Raw genomic sequence first — 18,237 nt, forward strand, 5'->3', positions numbered from 1 at the left:
GGGGAGAGGAGTCTATGTGTGCAGGTTTTTTATTCATCTCTGAGGATTTGCTGTAGCAGATGCTGTGCAAGCTTCTTCCTACACAGTTATGTTTTGATTGTTTAATGAGGCAAAGAGAAGATAAAGCACTTCTGCAATTCTTAGATTAACTGACTTTTCAAGGTGCTAACAGTGGACATATGGCAACTGTTCCGTGAATGCACGTGGAAGCGAGCCAGGATTTTAACATGAGGGTCAAATGCAGTCAGCTATGCAGTAGTCAACTTCTGCAGAGGTAGTTACACAATCAAGCCACCTGTTTATTCGAGAGGGAAAGAATGATTCCTGATAGAGAACCTGTGCTTGCTTAGTGACACATTTTGGAGCTCTTTGAAGATGCTTAGTTACTAGAGCTTCTGGCAGATTTTCAGCCTGATGTACTGTAGAGCTTTTTGCTTTCATATAATCTTCAACTGATACTTACAAGTGGAGTGTTGCATTGCTTTCTGGTTGTTCATACTCGGGGTTAAATTCCTAACACCGTAACTGCTCAGCATAGCAATCCTGTTGTCACGGGTGTGTTTTCTGTTTCTTATCCTAGCACAATGACTTTACTAACGGGATTCATCTTCCTCGTTTAAGATACCTAGCCTCCCTCAGAAGTCAACAGAGAGCAAAGCGCACCTCCAGATAGAAGTTTAGCCCATCTCTTCCCATTTTGTAGAAGTATGTTAGATGTCTGGTGTAGGCTGACATTTAGTTGGCTCAATGAAAGGGATGGATCCCATACAAGCAGATTGGATTGAAATGTTTCTTTCCTTCATACCACTCTCTTCCTTTGCACAACTTCTAAAAATGTTCTCTAGTCCTGTAGTAGAGTGGTAGTTGGAAGTCGGCAGTAATTCATGTTCTTGCCTAAAGCAAAGCATTTTGCTGTTTTATTCACAGCATTTGATGATGAAATAGTTTCTACAGATGTCTCCCGCTATATTGAAGATCCTGGGTTTGGGTACAAAGACTTTGCAAGGCGAGGAGAAGACCATCTGCCAACATTCAGGGCTCAGGTACCATCTCTTTGAAGTACATTCACTCAAAGAAAGTTTATATATCTCATTACAGGGCAAATAGCATAAAGCAGTTGTAGTGGGGCATGTTTGTTGCATGCTCCTTTTCTTGTCCTGGTCCATTAAATAACTCGCAAGCTTCCGTAAATCTACCTGAGATGAGTCTTTTCCTATTTGTAAATCTCAGACAAGGGAATACTTAGCTTTCAGTCTTACTCCATTTATTACCAGAACTAATGTTTGAATTAATGTTTGAAAGCATATCACTAAATCTGGAATAAAAGTGAAAGGTAGAAAAGAAAGAATTGCTTTTCCCTCCCTCCAGATGTTGTAGAAAAAAATCCACTGGAAGAACTCTTTATTCTTGTCATTTTATCAAGTATTCTCTGTCCAGTGGTGATCAATACCTAGATGTATATATATATCTATGAGAGCAATTTGGTGAGTATTGTTCTCATATATGCACCAAATCACTGCACTTTTTGAATATTGGGAAAGAAAAGCAGTTCCGAAATATGATTACTGAAATATTTGTCTATATCTGAATATATTTTTTTAGTGCTGTTGAGGGAACAGCATGTGTATTTTACCAGTACATGGCTTACATATTGGCATTTTTTTCCATAAGCAGGCTCTTGAAGTTCATAATATATGTAACAGGAGGGACATTCTAGGTGGTTCTCTTACAGCTTATAGAGTAGATTAATCAGTGGTCTAGTAATAAATTGTAAGCAATGGAAGAAATCTTAAACCAAATCAGAGAAATTCAAATAAAAAAACAGTGGGTGCAGGAAAACTCCATGGTCAGAAAATTTATCTAAGACTGTAAAATAAAGAATCCATGATCATTCTCAGGAAATGTATCTAGCTATATAGCAGTCTCTGCTGATCTGGATAATTTACTCTGTGGTCTTTATATAAGCCTGAAGTAGGTAGATATTGCCAAAAAGAATAAGGCAGAGTCAGTGCCTGTAAATCAAACATTCTGCTTAACTACTTTAGGAGCAGCAGGCTCCCATGGAAAAAAGCTCTACAGAAGTTGAAATTGAAACTAAAACATCTCTGCTCTTAAATAAACAGGACAGCTTCTGGCCTACATTCAAAGGAGTCACCTTGATAATTTAACTTTATTAGTATGTCCCACTCTTAAGCAGTTAGATGTGTATACCCATAGCCTCCCAAATGTTCTGCTATTAATGCTATTCAAATTGCGGTAGCATCCCAAAACACTGCAGTAAATCTAATCCTTCTTCTGATAAAACAAGACTGCCTTTATCTCTGTGGCTTTAAATTTAATAATGGAAAAAGGTATTCCATATGCAGCAGAATGTCTTTAAACTTCTTTTTTTTAACTTTTTCATTGTTAGTGTGAATCAACTGTTGTTAGTAAACAGGCTTTCGGAGGCTTTTGCGATGTCCCAGGTGTCCTGGACACCTTCACAGGGCTGGTTGGTATGGCATATTTCTCACAAGCCTCACGGTCTTTTGGACTGGCGGCTGGAGGCCAAATGCGATGTTGTGGTGCATTTTAGATGTCACTAGATGTTAGGCAGCTGAGTATTGCCCTGCGTGCTCTTCCCCACTATCCTAGTCAAGGGGCAAGTCCAGTTGACGTGCCCTGAAGTGCCAGGGTGAGGACCTTGCCCAGCAGTACCTTTGGAAAACAGCCAGACGCAGGAAGGGTGTGGATATGATGCCCTCAGTTGTAAATGTGGCATCAGCGATGGAATGATTGAACACTTGCCAAGGATGTGGGCAAACTAGCACGTTCTGTATAACTGCAGTGTGGAGAGTGGTTGCACACTGCTCTGAAGCAGGGTCGTTCTCCACCGCTGATGGCATGCCGCCACTCTGCAAAGATTTCCCATTCCTGATGTGAGCAGGCAAGCTTTTATCCTTGCAGTCCAGGTGCTTGCACCAAAGCAGCCTGGATTTTATTCAGTTGTTCAGGGATGGTTCAGCACTTCACCCAGTGAGTATATCCTGGCTGGAAGTGAATTCTCCATTTCTGCTCAGAGCTAAGCATCAAAGCCTCCAAGAGGAAAAAGTTTTTAAACTTAACAGGCCCATCCCACGTAGAATGACACTGGTCAGAGTGGCACAGCAGACAGTGGAAACTTGCCTCAACATTTCAAGAGAAGCTTGGGGTTTTTTCTCCTTTAGTATAATGATATCCAGCTGGAGGTCGGGTGTTGTGATGTGATATTCATTACCAGGAAGCCTGGGGCAATATAGTAGGTGATATGGATGAAGGATTATACAAATTTTTTTTAAGAGAATAAAGTTAAAACTAGCAGACAACAAAACCTGTTGAGCTATAGAGAGGACCTGATAGGGGCTTCACTTCATTTGTACATTTATATTTTTCCTTCTCATCCTGCAGGACTATACTTGGGAAAATCATGGTTTTTCCCTTGTAAACAGGCTTTATTCTGATATTGGGCATCTCCTCGATGAGAAGTTTCGGATGGTATATAACCTCACATATAACACTATGGCAACACATGAAGATGTTGATACAACTACGCTAAGAAGAGCTTTATTTAACTATGTCCACTGTATGTATGGAATCAGGTATGGATGAAAATCCCCTGTCTCAGGAGTGCATTTTAAACTGTGTAAACAGAATGAAAAATGAACCGTGTGAAAAGCATGATTTTAGACTCCGGGTGTTAAAGTGGAGATGGTACCGCAGTCTGGAAGTTAAATTGGTTTTGCTGGCATATCAGTATAACTTTTGCTTCCGGTGGAGAAGATGCTTATGAATCGGCATGGGAATTATTACAGAAATGTCTTCTCTGAAGCCAGCCTGTATCCTTTGTTCAGAAAAGACAGCATCCTAGTACTAAGCCTTTCAGATCCTCTGTTAACACGTAGTTTTCTAGCATGTATAATAAATGCTCCAATTCACAAACTTAAGAACATAATGCTGCAAAAGACCATGCTTTTAAAAACTTATATCCAACAGAGTGATTGCCTGTGTTATTTAGGTATGATGACTATGATTATGGAGAAGTTAATCAGTTACTTGAACGCAGCCTGAAGGTTTACATAAAGACAGTGACCTGCTACCCAGAGAGAACTACCAAGCGCATGTACGATAGTTACTGGCGTCAGTTCAAGCACTCGGAGAAGGTACGTATTTCAAAGCCAAACTGACTTCACAGAGACCCCCGTGCTGTTTAAAAACTGAAATACAGTGACACCCAAAAATGGCAGCATTGTCAAATGAACTGTTTTTAACCAGAGAAAAACAAATGAGATTAACTAATTGAGTATTAGATATCAGTTTTACAAAAATACTTCTTAGTGTACTGGAAGTACCGATTCTTTTTTTATTGTTATTTTGAGTGACTTCTCCATAAAATTGAACTGACAACTGTAAAAGAAAAGTGGATAAACTTGGGAATACAGAAGTGGTCAACTATGCCAATACTTGGGATTTGGGGATCAAAAAAGACTTTAACTCATATATATATATATAAAAATCATATATTTTATATATATATATATATATATATATATATATATATATAAAATCTTCGTGGTGGTTTTCATCAATAAAAATGTCAACGTGTCTTCAGATATCCAAGTTAAATGCTTCCTGACAAGAGTTCAGTGCTTGTGTGCCTGCTAGCCTATCTGGCGTGCAAACTATTCCTTATTCTCTGCTCCTATATAGCATTCACAGGTGGTAGTAAAGAAAATAAAATATAGTTCATAAAGAACTATACTACTATACCAATACTATTAGGATACAAAAATGGTTTTATTGGGACTTCTGAGATGGGAGATTGCTTAAAGCAGTAGTTGAGGCTAGTTCCTTGCAGTCCTAGGGTGTTGTCTAGTATTGGCATACTACACAGCTGTCTCAAGAGGAACTGGAGTCCTGCAGCAGGGTACAGAGAGAAAGGACATAGTTCTTGCAGCGATGCTTCACTAAAGGTTAGAAATTATAGTCTAAATGAATAAACAGTGTTGCATTCAGAGGTGAACTAAACGGCTGATATATTTTTTAACAGGTTCATGTCAATCTACTTCTAATGGAAGCTCGTATGCAAGCTGAACTTCTGTATGCCCTTCGTGCCATAACTCGTCACTTAACCTGAAGCATTCACTGGGCAGGAGTAAAGGAGTTTTTACTGAGTATGTAAAGACCTTTTGAAATAGATACACACCAGAAGCTGTTTGTGATGTAGCATCAGGTTATTCAATTCTCTAGTGTCAAAGTTTAGCCGTGCTTCTTGGCGGCTGTAATGTGCAATGACGTGTTTTATTTTCTTGATGCTTAACATTACTAATGATAACAAAAGTAACACTGAGGAGCACTACTCTGCATTGTTTCCGGCTGGATTTCTGCACAGTGGTCAGGATCCTGAAACTGTTTTTATTATATCCAATCCTAGCGCTTTGTTCTTTAAGCACTGGAGTGAAGTGCTTAGAGACTTCTTTTTCCAAGCAATCATTTTTCAGATTAGTGGAGTCCAGCAGAAGATTGGTTCTGCCTGTCCTGAGAACGTACCACCATGTCATGACTCGTGACAGACACGCAGGCTGCGTTGCATTGAATTGCCCACTGGATTCTTCTGTGTCTCCTGGAGACTGCCAGTCACTGTCTTACTACAGCAATTGAAGGTGATGCGAGATGTGGATGCAAACATTGAGCACACTTTAATGTGAAATTAATCATGATAAATCCTACAGCATGCTACTGAAGCGCGAAATTCATCTGCTTTGTCGTGCCCCTTCCCAAGAGAAGAGGCCTCACGATTTGCCATTTCAGCCACACTTAACTGTGTTTCAATCATGCATAATCTTGTTTTACTGACAGTCACCCTCAGTTGTCCTTACAATATCCATGCTCATCACATGTTGCAATTTGTTTAGTTGGCACCTATAAAGTTAAAACACGGGCTGACCAAAAATAGGGTTGTGGGTTTTTTTGCACTCTCTTCTTTCTCAATGTTTTAACTAAGGAAAGTAAAAGAAGGCTAGCATATCTGTTCTTTCATATTGGATGTGTAGAAATTTATTTCCCATAACTTTTTCATAGCATGAAATTTTAATATTCAAAGTTTAAAAAGTTTCTATGCATTAGTGTGAGTGAACAAAAGAAAAGTGCAATATTTAAAAAGAAAGCAAGCTTTTTTCCCTATCATGCCACTGCTAAAGTGTCCTTCTTATATAGCCATAAAGAAATTTTAAAACCAAATTTCTTTATTGTCTAAGGCCTAGCAGTTTTGTTTTAGCTTTTACGGCTTAAGACAACCTGATACTGAGATGCCAAAGCATCCCCAAAACAAAGCATTCTTGGACAACCAGTAATATTGGGGAAGGGAAGAAATAAGCTGCCAAAAATGTCACAATTTTGTGCTGTTTTCTGTTGCTTGTGGCTAATTTTTAAGAGCACAAAATGTTGATATTTATAGCTTTATTTTGTATTGCATTTAATGAACCAGTGAAGTGCCTAAAGAGATGCTTAAACTTACCCGGTAGGATGCAAGTTGTCACTGCTTCGACTTTTGTCTGTTGGTTTGGACTTTTCATATTTCTTTGAGGAGGGTGACCTTTATTTCTGTTGCATACATTCAAAACTAACTGGATAGGTTTATGTTTAATATTCCATTGGATTGTAGAAGTTAATACAGGATTTTCTTCCACTGGTGATAGCAGAATAGTTTAAAAAATACTATCAGTCATATTTTAACACTTTTCATTGACAAAATCATGGACCAGTATGCTACTAAAGTTAGTTTTCTCTCTTCTTCCCTTTTCCTGATACCTTGCTGTGACTTCGCATGTTGGTTTTTTCGCTTTATCTATCTGTTCCAGATTGGAAAGCTAAATGATTGTACACTTTTCTGCACTTTCAGACTGCAGACTCTGTATGTGAAAACCTTTTGAGGAAGAAATCAGTAATTAGGGTTTTTTTAATGTAACTTTGGCTATTTAGAAAACTACCCAATAGACAGCATCAGACTCTCTCTTCTAGAGAGAGAGCATTGGGTAAAATACCAGGTTTATTTATCTTGTATAGCTAACTGCAAAGATTTCTCGGAAGTATTGGGATGCTCATATGTGTGAACTTAGATTAACTTTCTAAGTTGTTATGATCCTTTTTCTTCCCTTTTTGTGACTGTAGTGGCCATACCTAATGGCTTTTGTGCATAAAACAGTTCTGCTGAGAGAAGATTTCATGCAATACTTTTGCTTTTTTCACGTGAGAGGAACTGTACAGTACTACTTTAAATTCCTTTGCTTTGAAAAGTCAAGTAGTTCTCAAGAAGCACAGTTGAGCTCTGGAAAGGAGGTGAAACTAGATTTGGGTAACTAATATGACGGCTTAGTTTCCCTTCAGAAATGCAAAGACTCTTAGAGTAGGTTGAGTTTTATGTTTGGAAACATGAGTGCCTTTACTTCTTTCCTTATGAGATATACTTGCCAGCTCAAATGCCTTCTGAGCAAAGTACATGAGCAGATTTGAAATATAGAAACCATAAATGGATTGCTTCATAAAATTTGTAGTAAACCAGTGATTCTTCTTTTTTTTTCTTTTTTTTTTCTTATTTTATTTAAAGTGCCATATCAAGTCACATATGGCCTGCAAGACATTCCACTGTAGGAAATGTCATTGTACAACTAGTTTGCTATTTCTCTTTTTTTTAATATTAAATGCGAACTTGAAACTTCTGGAAATGTTTTCCATGTGGCATTTTTTTTTCAAAGTATTGCATTTACAGTGTAACAATTTATAGCCTAGTTTTTATACTCAAATTTATGATTTTTAATAGATGTTTGTTCAGAATAGGTGTTTAAAGTCAGACAACTTTACCATACACTTTACGCACGCTTTAGGCTCACACTGTGCCAAATTTTAATGTGCAAGTGTTCGTGGACTTTTTGCATTTTTAAAGCACTCATGAATGTGAATCTTCACACTTTGTTCATTAATATTATTCTTAAGAATACCGTAATCATTGGAAGTGTAAATACTCTCCCTCTGTATTCCTTCATTGGAATTGATATTTACCAGCATTAATGTTAGTCCACAAAATCCCAGCTGTGACCAACATAAAAACAAAGTGTACAGTCTCCTGTCTACTGAAGAGAAAGCTTGGTAGGTACAAATGAACCAGTTAGCACAGGGAATGCTGTAAGTAGGAAACAGAGCTTTTGGGCATGGACAGTTTCTTACCATTGCAGAATTGCTTCAAAATGTGTTTTGCGATAGAGTACATTCTTGCTGAAATTGCTCCATATTTTTTTTGTGTAATGAAGAGGAGTGAAAAAGCTGCTAATTGGAGAGCGCATTTGCATTTCCCAGAACATCCTGCCTGCAGCCCAACATCACAAGAGTGCCATCATACAGGAACAGGAACATTTTTAACTAGGGTACAGTCTGTGCAGATAGCTACTAAAGCTAGTGTTGTGGTATCCTATGAGAATTTTGGTGAGCTGTAGATGGATTTATTTTCATCAAGACTCAACTGAAACATACATTCTTTGCCCTAAATCCTTCATTAAAGTGAAAAGGATGTACTTTCAGCTTTAAGAGTTAAAGAATTACCATCAGCTCTTCCTATGTGTTAAAAAAACTTTTAAGGACAGGAAAATCAGTGATTGTAAACAATTATAAATGTAGGCCTCTCTAAATTTAGAACAGATCAGAACAGAACAAAAAGGAAAACATTTTGCTTCTCTGTTACTTGAGTGCAGAAGGTCAAAGCACCACCTTCTTCAAAAGTATTTTTGTTCATAGTGATGCTGATAGGTGTTTCCATGGGATTTGGAAAAAGCAGCTAGTTGCCTGAATTTCAGTCGGAATTTAAGCACCTGGGCACTTAGCAAAATCCTGCAAGGTGCCTGCTTGCATTTTTGAGTCAGATTTTTAAAGACACTTAGTCACCTAAATTCAATAGAATAAAATCAGTTTCCATAGAGATTAAAGGAGTTATGTGTAGCAGATCCATGTGATTTGCAGCGATTGTTAATGAAATGGGTTGTTTTGGGTACTTAATATAGGCTTAGGGAAATCTTTCCCAAAGCAGTTAAACTGTAAGCTGCTGCTCTTGCAGAACAGGTTCTCGATGTTTCTCATGTGTGTGTGTTTTCCATGAACATAGGCATGCATTTCGGGCTCATGTTCCAGAGTTTGGACTCCCTTTTAGAAGAGCGGGATTATTTAACCTCTACTCGCAGAATAGATACATTGGTGGTAGCAAGTGGATAGCTTGTGCCGAGACTAAAAAAGTTTTGGCCAGAAAGAAATACTCCAAATCTTCTTGATTTCAAGTGATGTTCTTTCAGTTACTTTCCTTAGAGGTTTGGATCCTTCTCCCATTAATAAGGGGTGATGTTGCACAAAACGGAGGGAGAAGGGAGTGGATTCATTGTAAATGAACTTGCCCAGAGCTGATCTGAATATAAAGCTGTAAGAATCAGTTTGCTGTTAGCGATCATTCCAAGAGATGCATCCACCAGCTTTTCCACATTTGGGGATTTAAAATGAAAATTTTTATCTCCCAATGAAAATGAATTTAGCATTTCATACCTACTGCCCAGATCACAGGTGTGGGAGATGGAGAGAGCACAGTAGGATGAGGAAACTTTAGGACCGTCTTGATCAGTGTTAATTTATCCCTTAGAGCACATTTCCTGGCATGCGGTAATGCTGCTGCTCCCCCAACACACATCACATCTCTCTCGCAGACATTTAATCCTTCTGCTGCTCACCAGGGGCAAAAACTGTCATTTTCCAACCTGCCACCACCAGCACCCTCCATCAAGTGCTTCCTATCTTCCCAGCTCACAACCCCTAGCAGTCATGCAGGGACAACCTCCTAGCCTTAACCTTGTAAAACAATGCTAGGTTCCTATATCACCGTTTGCTGTTGAGTTCAGAGGGTCTTTCTCGTGTTCAGAAACACTTAATTGCCATATTAGGTTATTTCTGGGCAGGAAAATTCTAAATCTGCTTTGAAAGGTTAACGCTCTGTGCTTGCTTACACCATTTTGGTAGCATTTGCCAGTAGCGTGTCAGATTCCATCTCTGGAGTTACAGTAATAATCCAGTGGATCCACTAAGGAAACGCTTTCTTTGGCAAAACTCCCCGTGCTTGTGCTGTTCAGCCGTGCAGGTTTCTTTGAGGGATATCTAACGGGGGATTTGAGGTCCTCTTGTGCCAGGCAAGCTTGCAGGGCCGTTGAGTCGGCAGCTTCTCGGGTGCCCTGCAGCCGGGCAGACCGCGGCCGACCTCTGCAACAAGTAGGTTTGGGTTTTTTCCTTATCAACAGGATAAAACCAAATGCGTGCAGTGGAGCGGCTGCTGGAGACATAGGCAGGGTTGGGTGTTCCTACGGGTACCGAGTATCATCAGGGCTCGTGGAAAACAGAAATCTGAACTCTGCTCTTGTTCCCAACAGTAGTTAGAGGTGGTATTGAAGATGCCAATTAATACACTAATTGTGGGGAGCAAGCCACGCTGTCAGCATCGGAAGGTACAGACCACAGGTGCTCTTGAGGGGACATAACCAGCACAGGAGGAGGTGACATGTTGGTCAGTTAAAGAAACTCGGCCCATGTGTCTGAGACATTCTTGTGTATGTCTGTGAGTAGGGGAGATGGTGGCAGGTGCCTCCTCCCAAGGTGTCCAGAGGGCTTCTGTAGGACAAGAGCTGGGCCCTTTCCTTACTTCATGGACAGAGCAGGGGAAGGGAACCGTTCACTTCTGCCCGAGAAAAACATGCCACTGTTGAACTACATTTTCTTGGCCCCATCAGCCCTTCGAAGGGAGTTTTCAGACAAAATGGGTGAGTCACCAAGCATTGTGTCTCCAGCTGAGGGGTCTGGGGGACAGCGACAGCAGCAGGTCCAAACACGCACGGTCCAAAACTGTTTGTCATTCCCCACTTCATGCTCATGTCGTGCCACCAGACCCAAATCTCTTCCCTCCAGCCCAGCTGCCACATGCCCAGGTGGCTGCAGGAGCAGCCCGCTCAGGGTGGTGGGAGATGCGGCTGCTTTTAGGGGGAAAATAATAATAATTAGGCTACAGCCCTTGGGCTCTGCAAGGCGATGCAGTCAGAAATCTTTTCATGACTGTGACCGGAACTGGATATAAACTGTAGCTTAATAAAATAGGAATTTCGTAAACTTGAAATCTCTCGGTTTTACCCTTTTCTCCTTTTGCTGGAAAGCCACACGATGAATGTATATGCTTTATCTTTCTATCTGACATAACTGAAAATTAGACTGCCAACTCCTTGTTTTGTATTAGCCTTTTTTTTTAAAAAAAAAGAAAAGTTTGTGAGCAATATATGTAGCATGCTGTGAACGTCTGTTTTGATCTTTATAGTTACTCTTTAATCCATCAGTATTAACACCAGTTCTTTTTTGTGTTCCCCTTGGTACTTCGTATGCAGTGTAAGCAGAAGCTGTGATCGGCTTTGCAGTCCTGTGCCGTGTTACTGTAACTCCTTGATTTTTTTAGGAAGCACCTGACTGTGGGCCACCCTGGGGCAGGCAGCGTGCCCATACACGACTGCCACTTTTCAGTCTCTTGTACTATGTATAGTTTTAAGTAGAATAAGCTTTTTAACAGAATATTGATGCGGTTTATGAGTCACGCAGGCTGCAAGTGTCTGGTGTGTGAGAGTCTTTGTATTTATAGTTGTTGGGGTTTGGTTTTTTGTTTTGTTGTTGGTTTTTTTTTTTAATTCATAACGTAGCAAACTTGATAAACATAGCCACTTTAAACTGCTCTTGCTAAACAGACCCTGCTGTAGATAAAATACCACTGTAGATACAGGGAGGTGCGCCGGCAGACCTCTCTCGACCATGGGTGAGCTGAGCCCCTCTCTGTGAAAAGCACGGTCCGAGCCGCACGGCCACCCTCCGTTTGGCTGCATTTGGACCCAGACGCCAGGAAGGCTGGGGTCTGGCCTGTGTTTCGGCCCCCCGTGCCCATAAGCCTGCCGCTGGCTGCCCGCCGCGGTCTGCTCGCTGGTGCACGGGGCGGGGGGGGGTGGAACATGAGCCTTGCTGGCGTGGCAGGGACGGACGGACCAGCCGCTGGACCGAAAACGCGGGCATGGCGTTTCTGCAGCCGAAAAGCTTCCAAGCCTCTCTGGAGTGCAAAAATTAGCCCTTGATTTGCTGTCCGCAGAGCCCAGCACGTTGGGGGTAAGAAGCAGCGTTGGCTCCCCGTTGGCGGCTGTGGGTCTGAGCCCCCTTGCCCGCAGGCTGGGGCGGCAGGGCAGGGCAGCGCTGTGCCCCGGGGAATGGTGTTGCGTTGCATCTCCCACCTCTCACCCTCTGGACGGGGGGTACGTTGTACCAGCCCCAGCCCGGCAGCCGTCAGCTTCTTGCCTTCCCCTGCCACAGCCGCGCGGAGGTTTCGGGACGGAGGATTAAAGGCGAAGCTCTGATCCTGCTGCTCCCTCCCACCACCACGAAGCAGGGAAGCACGGTAGCTCTGCGGGTCCCGCGGTCCCCGCAGCATCCCGCGGGTGGGTGGCACATCACCCGTCCTGCCCCCCGGGCCACCGCCTGCCCTGAGCTCCGAGGTACGTACGCCACGGGCTCCGTGCTTTCGCAGGAGGTTTGCCTGCGGGGTGAGGCAGCTGCTAGGAGCTCACTGTGGGTTTCCACAGCAGCTTTTATCATTTATTTTTTTCTGTTTTTGCTGGTTGGGGGTTTTTTCGTTGGTTTGGTTTTTTGGGGGTTTTTTTGCAGAGGACAGACTGACCTAGTGGGATGGATTATTTTTTTTTTTTTGTGTGTGACTTTTGTTAGTTTTTAAGTTACCCGACTTGAATTTATCTGAACAGATGCAGAAGGAACTTTTTTTTTTGTGAGTTAAGAGACAAAAATGCATTTTTAAACAAAGGAATCATGTATTAACATTTTAACAGCAATTCATAAATCTGCACTTTTTATGAGGTTTTGAAAAATCTATTTATAGGTACGGAACAATGGGGTTTGTTTAAAACTGTATCGCATTTATACTTGCTGAAATTACTTTCATTGTTATCAGTAGGAATTTCATTGGTTAAATAAAATGGATAAAACCTGCCTCCTGTTCGAGCCATCATTTGCCACGTGCTGGGGAACACGTCTCTGGAGCAGAGCATCCTGTGTTTTGTGACAAGATCCAGCCCTGGAAGTGTCCTACCCCTCCGTGCCCTTGTCCTGGTTTTTAATCTATGTATTATTTAATATATGGATTATTTAATCTATGCATACATAGATAGATACAGATAATAATTCTATTTATGTGAACCTGGGTCCTGAAAAATGTATAGTGCTTGCCAAAGGGGATGTCTTTTAAACAGGCGGTTGTCAGTGATGAGGGATGGGGCGATGGGCATCATGGTGTTCACTCTTGATACAGGGCTTGTCACCTTCCCCTAAGAAATTTGTTTTGTGAAAGCCACAGGCAGTGGGACGCACCAGGAGCTGCTCCCTCTTCCAGGGAGCCCTGGCTGAGCCCGAGAGCCGAAGTGGGTGAGAGCCATAAAACCGTGAAGGAAATGCGAAGGAGAGAGGAAATTGGTGTGCCGAGGGTGCTGGCGCGGGGCAATGCCAAGCTTATCTAGCAGCCAAATTGCCCCTAAACCCCTGCAGCCTTGCCGTCTGTCCCATCCAGCCCCCGGGGAAGGGTGGCATAGTGCTGAGGGATCACCAAGGGGCTTTGTCCTGGGAAAGATGCTCATCTCCCCTCCAAAGAGGCAAAACTAGTTAACACAAACCACGGACCTGGGGTGTTTTGGGTGTATCTTGTCCTCCAGCTGGTGGATGCTCGGCTCACCTGGCCTCAACTCACCCTGCGATGGAAATAACCCCCCCAAAAAACCCTAAAAGCCCATTTCCAGTTCTGTTAGAGGTAGTGCATGCCCCGAGAAGGGCTGTGACTGAGGGCTGCCACAGCACGGCCGCTACCTACTGGCATCTTCAGCTGGTTCAGCTTCATCCTGCCCTGAAAACTACACTTATCACAATGAAGGAAAGTAGATCTGTAAATACCTCAAGCGCTTATTTATTTGCTTGCAGTGGAAGTGAAAATACCATCTTGGGTGCAGGCAGAGCTTCCCGTCCCCGTACAGGTGCTGTGGCCGTCGCCTCTGGCACCGGCGCAGCCCCGGACTGGAGGGAGGGCGACCGTGTCACCAGCACCGTCCTGAAAAAGATAAATTTGCCACGTTCCTCAAAGCCAAAGGCTGCTGCGGTGTCCCTGCTTTACTTCCCAAAGGTCCCACGGAACAGGTGAGCAGCAGGGCAGGTCCGTGCCCTCCTCAAGCGAGCCCAGCCCCGATTTCGGTCCCCGCACCTTCACCCAGCGCGTGGTGCGAGGGCTCGGAGCGGGGGACCCAGCACGGGCGGAGGACAGCCCCGCTCCCCGCCGACCCCGGGCTTACCCTGAACCCTGTCTTCACCTCTCCAGCTGGTCCCCCCCCAGGAAAGCCAAAGCCCAAAACATCTGTGCGTGTTGGCGATTCCCTAGACCTTCGCCTTGGCCGCCCTCCCCGGGCTGCTCCGGCTGAGCTGCAGCCCAGCCCGCTGCCTCCTGCTCCCGCACGGCTCACCTCAACTCCGTCTGTATTAATTTCTAACAGTCTTACAGCCCTAAATTTCCTAAAATCTTCTACACCCAGCCCGGGGCCGGAGAAACCCAGAGACGAAGGGCGGTGGCAGACGAGGGACCATGTCCCGGGGATGCTCGTGCACCCACGGGACGGTGTCCCCGCACCCCACGGGTGACCCCTGGGGGGTTCTCCCCCAGGATCCGGGAAAGGGCCATGCCCGGGGTAAGGGTGGGCAGCCCCGCGCAGGCGGCGTGTCCCTGGGGAGACCCAGCTGGGCCGACCCCGAGCCCCACCACGTCCTTCCTCGGCCTCATGGAGCAGGGGGACACCGGCATCAGCGGGGGGCACGGCCACCCCCAGCCTCCCGGATGGAGCCGGACAGCCACGGGCAGCGGTGGGGCGGCCAGCAGCGGCGGAGACCGGGTGCCCGCTCGTGGCTCAAGCAAGCCCACATCCGTAGGGTTGGATTTTGGCTTGTACTGGGGTCTCCTTGGCCTCTTCCCAACGTCGCCTCGGGGGCTCCTCGTGCCGTGGCACGGGGAAGATGTCTGCATTAATTGCTGCTGAAGTGCAGCCGCCAGCACATGACTTGATTTCAACGCTGCACACTAAATTAAGCCCAAATTATAGGCCACGTGGGAGCACGCAAACTCCCCCCAGTAACTTTTAATTTGATCATGACAGAGCAGTCTGGTGAGGCACCTGGACAGCAGAGCAGAGGCTCTACAAATCCAAGCTAGAATTATAGAAGTTATAACTAACATCACTCATCATGCCAATGAGCTCATGTAAATATCACTGATTTTTTGTAAGCTTTTCAATGTATAAAAGAAGATGATCACTGGATTTGTATTTCCTGCTAAATTAAAACCTACCTTCTGCATCTTCCACATGTGCTTTTTGTTCTCGGGCTTCCTTCAGGCCCTTGGAGTCAAACTTGAACATTTCCGACCCGCAGGAAAGTGCTTTTGCAGAAGGGAAGCCCCCCTGCTCCTCCTGCCTGGGGCTGGTGTTCAGTGTCTCAACACGTCCAGGCAGCAAAATGTTGCCAAAAACTGGATACAGACAATACAACAAAACCCGAAGTGGTTTAGCAGTCATGACCTGCAACGTTCAGGGATGACTAGCCCAGGAATGGGTTCCCCAGCAGTTTGCTGCTGCAGCGTGCGACCCCACAAAAGCGGGTTTAGCTTTGGCCCCGACCACCTCTCCCACGTTGTCCTGGTGGCCTGGTGTCTTCTCGTGATGCACTGAAAGCACCAGGAGGAGGAGAGCTGGGCTGGGGAGATGATGCTGCCTGAATACAGACTTTCAATTTGTCTTGCTAAATTACCCAGCTAATCTCTCTTGGCTTCCTCTGCAACCGGTGGAGAGATGGAGAGACTCCACCAGAGGGTGACATCTGCCCTGAATCTTCTCCTGGGGGAGTCTGATCCGCCTTCGCTCCCTGCGCGGCAGAGGAAACACGGTCGGGTTGCAGCGGTCGGCTCGCGGAAGATTAAACTTCGGCTCGCATCTGCAATACAGCACAGTGATACTGAAAAGACCAGCTGAAAACTTTTTTTATTAGATTTAAGCCAACCCCTAGGTTTTTTCTTTCAGTTGTCCTGCTGAAAAAGAAAAACAAAACAAGAAAAACGCAATTTTTGCAAAAAAAAACCCCAGGAACAGAAGCAGCTCAGCTGGAGGCATCCTTACTAGCTCTAATTAGTAGACCCAAGTGCAAATCCCCACCACCGCAGAGGTCCAGAACCTCGGTGCTGTGTCCCCGGGAGTCCCAGCAGTGCTGTCAGGGCGTGTTGTGGGAATGTGCTGGGTGCTGAGCACCTGCATCTGCTCACAGCTGGCAACGGGTGATGGAGAAAGTGTAAGACTTGGAATAAACGCTCCTGAAAGAAATAAAGGACAGGTACCACGTTCCCAGACATATCCCACTCCACCAAACCTCCCTCTGATTGGGCTTGGGGTGATGATCTGTGGCACTGCAGGATCTGGGGATGGACAAAACTATCCTCCATCGCCAGAGCCCCAGTGCCTGTTCCCTAGTCCTTGATGACACCCAGCATCTGAGTTCTCACCTTTTCTCCTTAACTGGTGGGATGATGAGCCTCAGAGGTCATCCGCACCTCTCTGACACCAGGATGCTAATTGTTACCATTCAAACCTCTTCTGCAGCTACTGTGGTCTCACAAATCCTTGAGAAGGCAGTCCCTTTGCTCCACGTCAAATAACTCATCTCAGTTTTGCGGAGTGCGGTGGTTTTTTGAAGTGCAGGCTATCACCTACAGTGCAAAGGTGTACAGTTACACCCCGCACGTGCCTGAGGGTGAAGGGTGCACTCAGCCACCCCACAAATATGCATATTTTCCGTGAACTCAAAAAATTGTGGGCCAAATTTTTGGGGGGATGGGATCACTCCACACAGGTCAGGCTAACTCGCAGGGTTTGAGGCGCACGTGGTGGTCAATCCCGTCTGTTGCAGTGGGACCACACACAAATCCCAACCACCGCCCAAATGTGGCTGCCAGCACTGGGGGTCATTTCCAGCAGCACTTGGGAGGCATCAGCCCCTGGTATCATTCCTACTCGCATGGAAGGACTTGGTGACCCAAGAGCCTTCCAAGGGGCTATGGGAAAGACCATCCCACCTGTACAATCACCTGGGTGACCCACGTCAATGGACACCTCAAAGGTCTCCACGGATGGGACAAGCCCCATCAGCCACCAACCCCAACTAAGCTTCCTCGGCCCCAGCTTTAGGCATCCAGCTGAGATGCCCAGGTGAAAGCCTAGTGAGATATTTATACTGAACAGAGGGAGCCCCGTGGCCGTAGATTTTAAATGCCCACACTCAGGTGGCATAAATCCAGACAGCGATGTCTCCCTGAGTCTATCGTATCATCCCTCTGGAGCTGCTCCACTCCTCCCAGCAGCTTGTTGGTGTCAGGACCAAGCAGAGACCACTTCTCAGCCATTACTGTTCGCTAGTTAGTTACCAGCCACTTGGTGTCATAGAATCATAGAATAGTTTGGGTTGGAAGGGACCTTTAAAGGTCATCTAGCCCAAACCCCCTGCAATGAGCAGGGACATCTTCAACCAGACCAGGTTGCTCAGAGCCCCGGCCAGCCTGACCTCGAACGTTTCCAGGGATGCGGCATCTACCACCTCTCTGGGCAACCTGTGCCAGCGTGTGAAACATGCTCATCGAAAAAAATTTCTTCCTTAAATCTAGTCTGAAGCATCCCCTCCATCTGGTGCTCTTCTCCCACCAGTGAGGAGCTCCCATGGTTCCTCCCCTGCCCACTAGCAGCATCATCCTGCCCGCCTGCTGCATCTCCTGGCTTTGGTCCATAACCATCTTCTACCAGCAGACATTGGGAGGTTTGGCAAAATCCACAATGTCACAGCAGTAAACGCGCAGTGGCATCTGCTCCAAATGTCCGTTCTCCACCATGTTAAATTAGTTTAAAACATCAAGATATTAATAAAGACGATACTGCAGAGGAATTTGAAGCCACTGCTTCAGCTTTGCAGGCAACTTTGCTGCTAGGTCAGTGGAAAATGGCTTCTACCTGTCAGGAATACAGTCGCAATTTCAGTATTTTTGGA

General features: G+C 44.8%; 1 protein-coding gene across 2 annotated transcripts in view; it reads left to right on the plus strand.

Annotated features, from left to right (window-relative positions):
- Positions 1 to 13,116, plus strand: part of SESN3 (sestrin 3) — a 44,879-nt gene extending 31,763 nt beyond the window's left edge. For both annotated transcript variants that reach the window (XM_049823230.1, XM_049823231.1), the window contains exons 7-10: positions 928 to 1,043; positions 3,427 to 3,617; positions 4,034 to 4,178; positions 5,066 to 13,116. In XM_049823230.1, coding sequence (XP_049679187.1) covers positions 928 to 1,043; positions 3,427 to 3,617; positions 4,034 to 4,178; positions 5,066 to 5,152 — 539 coding nt within the window. In that variant the 3' untranslated portion in view covers positions 5,153 to 13,116. The remainder of the gene's footprint in view (positions 1 to 927; positions 1,044 to 3,426; positions 3,618 to 4,033; positions 4,179 to 5,065) is intronic.
- The last annotated feature ends 5,121 nt before the right edge of the window (positions 13,117 to 18,237 follow it).

This window comes from Accipiter gentilis, chromosome 19, assembly GCF_929443795.1.
Source record: "Accipiter gentilis chromosome 19, bAccGen1.1, whole genome shotgun sequence".
Lineage (NCBI taxonomy): Eukaryota > Metazoa > Chordata > Aves > Accipitriformes > Accipitridae > Astur > Astur gentilis.